At 54.2% G+C, this 9,079-nt stretch overlaps 1 protein-coding gene across 1 annotated transcript in view; it reads right to left on the bottom strand.

The window, feature by feature from the left end:
* The window catches only part of TRIM7 (tripartite motif containing 7), a 10,370-nt gene extending 1,297 nt beyond the window's left edge, over positions 1–9,073 (bottom strand). Inside the window, exons 1-7 of the mRNA XM_006766854.2 lie at positions 9,056–9,073; positions 8,343–8,438; positions 3,755–3,985; positions 2,837–2,859; positions 2,460–2,575; positions 2,001–2,036; positions 4–176 (exon numbers count right to left, since the gene is read on the bottom strand). Of these exons, the coding sequence (XP_006766917.1) occupies positions 4–176; positions 2,001–2,036; positions 2,460–2,575; positions 2,837–2,859; positions 3,755–3,979 (573 nt within the window). The 5' untranslated portion in view covers positions 3,980–3,985; positions 8,343–8,438; positions 9,056–9,073. The remainder of the gene's footprint in view (positions 1–3; positions 177–2,000; positions 2,037–2,459; positions 2,576–2,836; positions 2,860–3,754; positions 3,986–8,342; positions 8,439–9,055) is intronic.
* Positions 9,074–9,079: the final 6 nt, after the last annotated feature.

A 9,079-nucleotide genomic window follows, 5' to 3' on the forward strand; every position in this document is an offset into this window, starting at 1 on the left:
CTCCCAGTGGTGCCGCCCGGAGGAGAAGCCGCAGGAGGCCAGGACGCGCGTGTTGGTGTCAAAGCGACGCGGGTGGTTGGGCAGGTCCTGGGCCCGCTGTCCGAGGCGCACGCTCTTAAGATCCAGCGAGAGGATGAGGCGGGGGTTGGCCGTGTCCGGGTCCAAGGTCAGCTCCACTGCAGTGGGGAGTCAGGGAGAGTTGGCCCTTGCAGGCCTCTTGCACAGCCCCTGCCCCCTTCCTGCCCACCCCCACACCCTACCCCTACCCCCACCCCCAACAAGTACATCTGAAATCAAACGGTACAACTTAGATACTAGAAAGAATCATCAACTTTTCTAATTATGATGATGGTTTTTTGGTCTTTTTTTTTATCTCTTTAGCCCTGGCCGCTGTGACTCAGTTGGTTGAGCGTGTCATGCACCAAGAGGTCCCCGATCAGGGCACATGCCTGCGTTTTGCAGGCCCCTACAGGAGGCAGCCGATGGAAATGTTTCTCTCCCTTGCCCCCCCACCTTCCTCTCTCTCTCAAATCAATATAAACATATATGTATTTTAAAAAATCTCTCGTTAGAGCCCTAACCAGTTTGGCTCAGTGGATAGAGATCAAATACTGAAATATGTATGGAAATGATATTATCTGTGATTTGCTTCAAAATAGTCCAGTAGGAAGAAATAAGCAGGGGTGTTAGTGGTAATTGCTGAGGGTGTATGATGAGCATGTAATATTTGTTATGCTTATCTCTCTACTTGAGCATATGTCTGAAATTTTCCATAAGGAAAAGCTCGAGCCCGGCCGGCGTGGCTCAGTGGCTAACATCGACCTATGAACCAGGAGGTCACAGTTCGATTCCCGGTCAGGGCACATGCCCAGGGTTGAGAGCTCGATCCCCAGTGTGAGGTGTGCAGGAGGCAGCTGATCAATGATCCTCTCTCATCATTAATGTTTCTATCTCTCCCTCTCCCTTCCTATATGTGTGTGTTTGTGTGTGTGTATGTGTGTGTATATATGTATGTGTATATAAATATATGTGTGTGTGTGTATACATACACACACACACACATATATATATATGAAAGAAAAGAAAAAGCTCAAATATGCACACTTTTCAGTGTTCCAGGCCTCCTATGTGCAGGCCGTGGGAATCCCAGCCCTCCTGCAGCTTCCTTTCTTGGGGGAGGGGAGGAGAGACAATAAATGATTTTAAAAATATAGAAGAGGGATCAGGACAGCAACTGTGATTTCGACTAGAGGGGCCAAGGACGGCCTCACTGAAAAGGTACATTTAGGCGAAGACACAGAGAAGGTGAAGAAACCAGACAGGCGGCCATCTGGTGAAGCAGGGTCCAGCCCAGGGAAGTGTGTGCTGGTGCATTCCAGCCCCCACCGGGATCAGGAGTGCCCCCGGGGAGCGAGTGCAGCACGGCCCGAGCATGGCTGGAGAACTGCAGCCTGTGCTGAGTGAGGGGGGACTGTGCAGGGCTCTGTGCACAGAAGGGGCACAGTCTGACTCAGCTGGTTTAGATTCTTTCCAGGCAAAGTCTGGCTTGGCCCCCGCTCCCCTCCCTGTGGGGTTGGGTCCCACTCACCCAGAATTCCGCAGGAGTAAGAACCACCTCCCTTGTCCTCCGTTTCTTCCTGCTTCCCCTCACCCCTGCACACAACTCCGGTCCCCAGAAGAGGCCTCAGTAAGTTTGGGAGTGGGGACAGGGGAGAGAGGGGCTTGTGTAGGTGACTGGCAAGCCTTCCCCAACCTAAGCATCCTGACGGGCAGGGCACTCCTGCTCCGGGCCACAAGCCTACAGGCCCCGGTGGCCTGCGGGAGTGGGCGCTGTGAGGTACGACAGGGAAGGGGAGTAGATGGCAGGCACGGAGGTGGGCGGTGGGCGGGCAGAGGGAACCACCGGCACTCGGAGCCCAGAGAGATAGTCGCCCGCCCGCAGGGAGGGAATTCCCCATAAGGCAGGTAACAGGCACTCACTGCCCCCACAGCTACCGTACCTTTCTCCTCTTTCTCCAGCTCTCCACGAAGGTCCTCTGTGGAGAAACCAAGCAGGTGTGCGTGAATGACACCGAGACTGTCTGACGACAGTGACTGCACCTCCGACAAGGATGGCCCCGCTGGCTCACTTACTCCCAGGCAGGCCCGAGGCACTGGGCCACCGCAGGTGCGGGGAGAGGCAGGATTCTGGCTTTCCCTGTCCAGCTGTCCCTCTTTTGCCCGGAGCTGGTCAGAGCTGGGATCTCCCTCCCCATCCTCGTCCGCCCCCAATGCCCCTCTATCCTGTTGGTCCCCAGGGGGAGCTCTGTGCCGAGGGGGCCTGAGTAAATTCGTCACCACATACCCCAGCTCTGCTGACCTCACACAGCTTCGGGCAAGGCACATCTCTGGGCCCCAAACCTCCAAAACCACACCCCTGCCCCTGGCACCTCATGGCCCAGCCCCACACCTGGACCTACCTTTGAACTTCTTGAACAGCCCCTTTAAGACAAAGGTCTTGAGGGAAACGTTCCAGACTTTATTCTTCATCTCAGAAGAGACTGTGCTTGGCTTGGGGGCCGGCACGTTGCTGCACCTACAGGACAAGGAGGAAGGCCCACGAACACTGTCCCACTCCCAACATTAGGACGGCGAGGCCCCCTGGGCGGGGAGACGCAGAAAAAGGCGAGCCTGGTCTCATGCCCACACCCACACCGGGCACAGGGTCTCCTGCCTCAGAAGGTACCAGATAAGGCGATGGGGCCGTGGGAGGTGCGGAGCTGGGGGTGGGGAAGAAAGAGGCTACGCCGTGGGAAAGAACCAGCTAAGGGGCCCAGGAACCATTAGGTCCACTCACCTGCTTAGTGTGTTTTTAAATTCCTGGAAAGATGCAAGAAAACAAAATCAACATCAGGTAACCCCCATGCACCTCTGAAAAAATAAAACCGCCCCTGCCCTGCCTCCAGAGGGAGAGGCGATAAGCAGGGGTACCACCCCCACCACGGGCCCGGGTGCCAAGGGCTCCCCCGTGCCTGGAGCTGGGCACCTCGTCACCATGGTGGGTCCCTGGCCCTGCGCACAGCTCTGAAATGCTCGGCCATTACAGAATCCTGCCTGCAGCCAAGTGCTGGGCCAGCCAGGCCTCGGCTCTCACGCCACCAAGACAAGTCGGAGCCGTTATGCGGCGCCCGCTCCTTCAGACCAGTGTCTTCTGAACGGCTGTTTTTGAACCATTTGTGTCTTGTGAAGTTTATTTCGTAGACTGTCACTATTTATTTTTATTTTTTTCAGGGGAGAGCGCGAACGCAGTCCCCCCCTGCTGCAAATTATGCAGCCCCGTGTCCCACATGTGGGGAAATCGCAGGGGCAGCACATCCACAGGGCAACGGATAAGCCTCGCTCTGGGAAAACCGCCCTCGTGGCCATGGCATCTCCCCTGCCAGGTAAGGAGGACTAGACTGTGACTGTTTTTTCTAATGAAACAGGATAGGAAACATCTGAGCGCATCACACTGGTGCAGGTGTTTCCTGGGACTTGTCTCCAGTGGGCGCCTGCTGGAACATGATGTCAGGCATATTCTTGTTCCTTGCGGTGAGGACAGTTTTATCACATCCCTTTAGACCCGACTCTGACCCCAGGGACATCAGGGCACCTCTCTCCAGGCCCCGTTGGCCGCAGACTGTGTGAGTCACTAAGCTCACAGGACCGGACTCTGTTCTCGCTGCCTTCGCTACGCCTTAGGATCCAGGACTCACAGCCCCGGGGAGCCGCTCACCTGCAGAAAGTCAAGGTCGGGCTTGCTGGTCGTCTCCTGGATCTGGCTGGTGAGCTTGGACAGCTGGGCGATCTCGCCCCCCAGCTGGGCCAGGTTCTCGTTCTGCTTTTGTGTCACCTCCCGGGACAGCTCCTCCAGGCGGCCCAGGAGCCGGCCCTCCTGCTCCACCAGGAAGGCCCGCAGCGCCTGGAACTCGGCCCCCACCTTCTCCCGCTCGGCTGCCATCTGCTTCTGTCTCCGGAGAGAAGGTGCAGAGGTGAGGGACACGAGCATCGAGGCTTGGCATCTGGACAGGCGCGCTGAGCCACCCCAGAGGGCAGGGTCACATCCGCCTCGCTGTTCAGGGGTCAGGGGCTCACCCACACAGGCACACCCTGCACAGCCTCTAATTTAAATACCCCACTGCTAAGGGCACAGCAGCTTCAATACACGCTCTCGCTTCCCCTGTCACAGATGTGCCCATGTGCCTTTGTACCTGGGCTCTCCCTCAAACCTAGGGCGACTCCAAACTCACCTAAGAACTACTAAAGGCTGCCGTTTCCTCGTCTGAAAGGAAGGATAAATGAGTGCCTCCTGGGCCACTCTCAGTATTAAACTGAGGTCACTCTTTCTTCCCCAAACACATTTATTATGTGTCACATACAAGAACACAGGGCCAGTATGGAGTCGCTATGCTAAGCACCACCTCGCTAAACAGGCTTCATTGTAGTTTCGGCTATCCCAGAAACGGAATTTTTTTTAAAATATATTTTATAGATTTGTTACAGAGAGGAAGAGAGATAGAGTTAGAAACATCGATCAGCTGCCTCCTGCACACTCCCTACTGGGGATGTGCCCGCAACCAAGGGTACATGCCCTTGACTGGAATCGAACCTGGAACCCTTCAGTCAACAGGCCGATGCTCTATCCACTGAGCCAAAACGGTCAGGGCAGAAATGGAATCTTAAGCCAGCTGATCAGGAATTGCCTTTGTTGATAACCTGTCATCCCTGATTAGGAAAGTAGCCTTGCAATAACCAAACCGGCTTTTTTCCCTGCAGACATTCCTGTCCTTGATGTAAGACATATTCTTGCTCCTCACGGTGAGGACAGTTTTGCTACCTCTGCTTATAAAATCTCTCCCCTAATACAGCTCTTCGGGGTTCCTTTCTATCTGCTAGATTAGATGCTGCCCAATTCATCAACCACCGAAGAAAGCCAATAAGATCTTTAAAATATACTCAGTTGAATTTTGTTTTTTAACATTCATCACCCCTCCAACTTTCACTCCCCACTTTATTTCATTTTATTTATTTTTTTGCGATTGTCTGAAATTTCTATAACCGTGCTCCGGATGCAGCAGGGCAAGGCCTCAAACCGTTCCAAAATGTTCTAGCAAGCACTGTAGGAATGCACGGGGTCACCCCAGACCCAAGCACGCTGGAGGCTTGCCGACTTTATTTCATTTTAAAGTGTTTTTTTTAAAAAAAAATGACTTTAGAGAGGGAGAAGAAGGGGGAGAGAGAAACATCGATTTGTTGTTCCACTTATTTTGGTTAATTTTTTTTTCTTAAGACATATTTTTAGGGGGGGACAGGGGGTAACGTGGGGATAAGGACACATGTGTAATAACTCAATCAATAAAAAAAATTTTTAAAAAAGAGACATATTTTTAGTGATTTCAGAGAGGAAGTGAGAGGGAGAGACAGAAACATCGATGATGAGAGAATCATTGATCGGCTGCGTCCTGCACAGCCCCCACTGGGAATCCAGCCAGCAACCCAGGCCTTTGCCCTGACAGCGAAGCGAACCACACCCTCCTGGTTCACAGGTGAACCACGCCCTCCTGGTTCACAGGTGAACGCTCAGCCACTGAATCTCTCTGGCCAGGCTTGGTTGATTCTTGCATGTGCCCTGCCGGGGACAAACCCACAGCCTTGGTGTATGGGGGCAACGCTCGAACCAACTGAGCTACCCAGCCAGGGCCTTCGCTTCACTTTAAAGAGCACCATTTCTGTTTAGCAATTATGAAGGTAACATATGCTCATAATACAAAATCTGCAAGTTGCAGAAAAAGAAGGAAAATCAATGCCAGCGACCAGAAGTGGCAGCACACCGACCTGACCCAAGTGAGAATATGCTGTGTGCGGGCTTCCTATTCTATCACTTCCGTTACCGTGACCCACTGGATGTTTGCTCCTGTGTTTTCAGACACAGGCTCATGCTACGGATCCCCTGGATGCTTTACGTGAGTATGTGCGAGGGGCTGCACATGACATCACAAGGACTAGTGAGAAGTGAGAAGGGTTCCATCCCTCCCGGACAAGCTCAACCTCCACAGTCCCTCTGCTTTAAAAGCCCGAACGGAGCCAGTGTGGCTCAGTGGTTGAGTGTGGACCTATGAACCAGGAGGTCACGGTTCGATTCCCAGCCCGGGCTGGATCCCCGGTGTGAGATGTGCAGGAGGCAGCCGATCTATGGTTCTCTCTCATCATTGATGTTTCTATCTCCCACTCCCTTCCTCTCTGAAATCAATAAAAATATATTTTAAAAAAATATCTTCAGACATTGCCAAATATCCCCTCGGGACCAAAACTGCCTGCACTGAGAAGCACTAAGTGATAAGAGCATTTTCAGATGAAAGCATTCATTCTGTTATCATGCAGCATGGTCTCCTCTGCCTCTACTGCTGTATTAAGCAGGTAGTATTTTGTAATTCTAAAGAATACGGGGCCAGAGGGGTGGTCAGCAGGGGACCCAGGGGCAGGTGCTAAGCGGTGTCATGGTGGGTAGGGCCAGAGACAGGACGCTGCCCACGATGTGCGAGGCCTCTGGGTCGTAGATGGAAGAGCCACATGCTCACTCCTGTCTCCAGAAGAGGGTGGGAGTCTGGAGATGAGGGCTGCGCTCTTCCTTGGGGAGGGAAGTGAATGATCAGAGGGAGGGCTGGGTGCACAGGGAGGCAGGGGCACCAGTGCAGGTGAGGGTCCGGAGGGGCCTGAACTCAGGTCTTCCCCCCACACCACCCCCTCCCCAGCTTGAGGACAGGAGGGCCCGCCAGTTCCCAACTTCAGAACTGCGTGGCCTCTCCTAACAGACTCCCCATAGACCCTCCCGTTTTTTTAGCACCGTCTTATCGAGCGAAGAACTGAATCTGCGAGGAAGAAAATGACAGTCCGTGACCCAGGCTGCTCTCCGCATCAAAAGGAGCCCGTTTCACTTTCCTGCTCCACCGAAAAGAAGACAAAATATAATTCCCGCCCACCAGGGGGCATGGCACACTGGGCTGTGCAGCGGGAGCTCCTAGGAACTGGTCGCCAGACTTCCCACCCTCAGCGCTGACCCAGTGAGCCCCCTTCCACTTAGCCCAACTGCAAAAGCTCAGAATTCTAAAAATAAGAAAAAGTCGCCGAAGCCGGTTTGGCTCAGTGGATAGAGCGTCGGCCTGCGGACTGGAGGGTCCCGGGTTCGATTTCAGTCGGGGGCATGTGCCTGGGTTGTGGGCACATTCCCAGTGGATGTGCAGGAGGCAGCTGATCGATGTTTCTCTCTCGTCGATGCTTCTGGCTCTCTATCTCTCTCCCTTCCTCTCTCTGTAAAAAATCAATAAAATATGTTTAAAAAAATGAAAAAAAGTCTTTTCATAACTCTTCCACAAAATGGCAAAAAAAAATTGCCCTAGGCCAGTGGTCAGCAACACGAGACACATGTGGCTCTCTGGCCCCTTGAGTGTGGCTCTTCCACAAAATACCAAGTGCAGGTGCGCATACAAGTGGATGGAAACTTCCTGGCCCATGCGCAGAAGTCTGTTTTCGCCTGGGCGGGCCGCGGGATACACAGTGCGGGGGAGGCGTGCGACTCATGCAGGAGTTGAGAGAGCCAGTCAGTCGGCAGTCTCAGTGCAGTGGTTAGTGCTAGTCGCGTCTGCAAATCGCCCGCGGGTGACAAAAGTACCGACTCGAAGCATAAAGTTACCTGTATTTTTCCAACCAGCTGCAAATCCTACAGGTATTTTTGTCATCAATTTAAGAATTGTAATTATTTTGTGTTGGTGGCTTTATTATTATAAAATGAGGACGTTTTTAGCAAAGGCCAGCTTAGGAGCAGCCTAATTAAGTTAATAACAAGGTACCTACCTGTATAGTTTAAGTTTAAAAAATTTGGCTCTCAAAAGAAATCTCAATCATTGTCCTGTTGGTATTTGGCTCTGTTGACTAAGGAGTTTGCTGACCACTGGCCAGGCTGACTTGAGGCTGTTTACTGTATTTATGTTCTCATTGAGTCTGAATATGCATGTTCCTCCGCAGAAACATTAGGGCATTCCATCGGGAGAGACGCCAAGGATCTACCTGGGCTGTAACACTAACAGGGCTGTACACCCCGTGCACTGGCACAGCTCCAGCCGAAGCCAGCTGTTCTAGGGTTAGTTTAGCACCTCCTTTCGTTTGCAAAAGCCCTGGTTACATGATAAAGCATAGGGTCGCCTTTTATAACATGCACCAATTATCTTTCTAAATCCACCTCTGCGGTTCCACTGCACATGCTCCAATCCCACACACACAAAACTGCGGGGTGTGGGGGGCCCTCCGCAGCCGGGCAGGGGGCTCACCAGGAGCTCCTTGCTCTCCTTCTCCTCGGTGGAACGGAACACCTCATAGTCCTCCAGGTCACTCTTCAGGGCCTTCAGCCTGGACTCCAGGAGCTCCTGCGGGGGTGAGACGGCGTGGGCAGAGGATCCTGGAAACCCCAGGAGCAAGGGAAGGCCCTGCGCCCTGAGGAGGAGGCCGGGGTGGTTACAGCCTGACTTCGCACAGGGGGACTGGGCACCTTTAGGGTGACGCCAAAAGCCCGAGGGTCTCACGTCCCCAAGACCATCAGTGTCCAAGTTCAGGCGGAAACACACGCCTCAACGGAGGCCCCAGCAAGGAGGCGGGACAGAAAGGAGCCCAGACGGCTCGCTCCGGGCTCTGCTCAACCCCGGACCACCCACCTTCCCGGACCCCTCGGGAAGGTCTCCCACCCGCGGGAAGAGCTGGGAGCGGGGCAGCGGCCGTGTGGATGCGCCCAAGTCGCCGCTAGAGGCCGGGGAAGGAAAGAAAGAAACTCGCCAAGTCTGCGGGACATCGCCCAGGCGATGGTACTGGGGGTGCGGGGGGTGCCGGAGTGACAGAGGGGTCGCCACGCTCACGCCCGGCGCCAGTGCTGAGCAGGAGACAGGAGGCAGGGGCTCACCGGAGCCCCCGTCTGCTGCCTGCGCGTCCGCACGGCGTGGGGGGAGGCCGGCAGGGGCGCGGGGACCCGCGGGGGCGCGGCCGCGCTCACCTTGGCCTCCTGCACAGCCTCCTC

The sequence above is a fragment of the Myotis davidii genome, unplaced genomic scaffold, assembly GCF_000327345.1.
Source record: "Myotis davidii unplaced genomic scaffold, ASM32734v1 scaffold862, whole genome shotgun sequence".
Classification (NCBI taxonomy): domain Eukaryota; kingdom Metazoa; phylum Chordata; class Mammalia; order Chiroptera; family Vespertilionidae; genus Myotis; species Myotis davidii.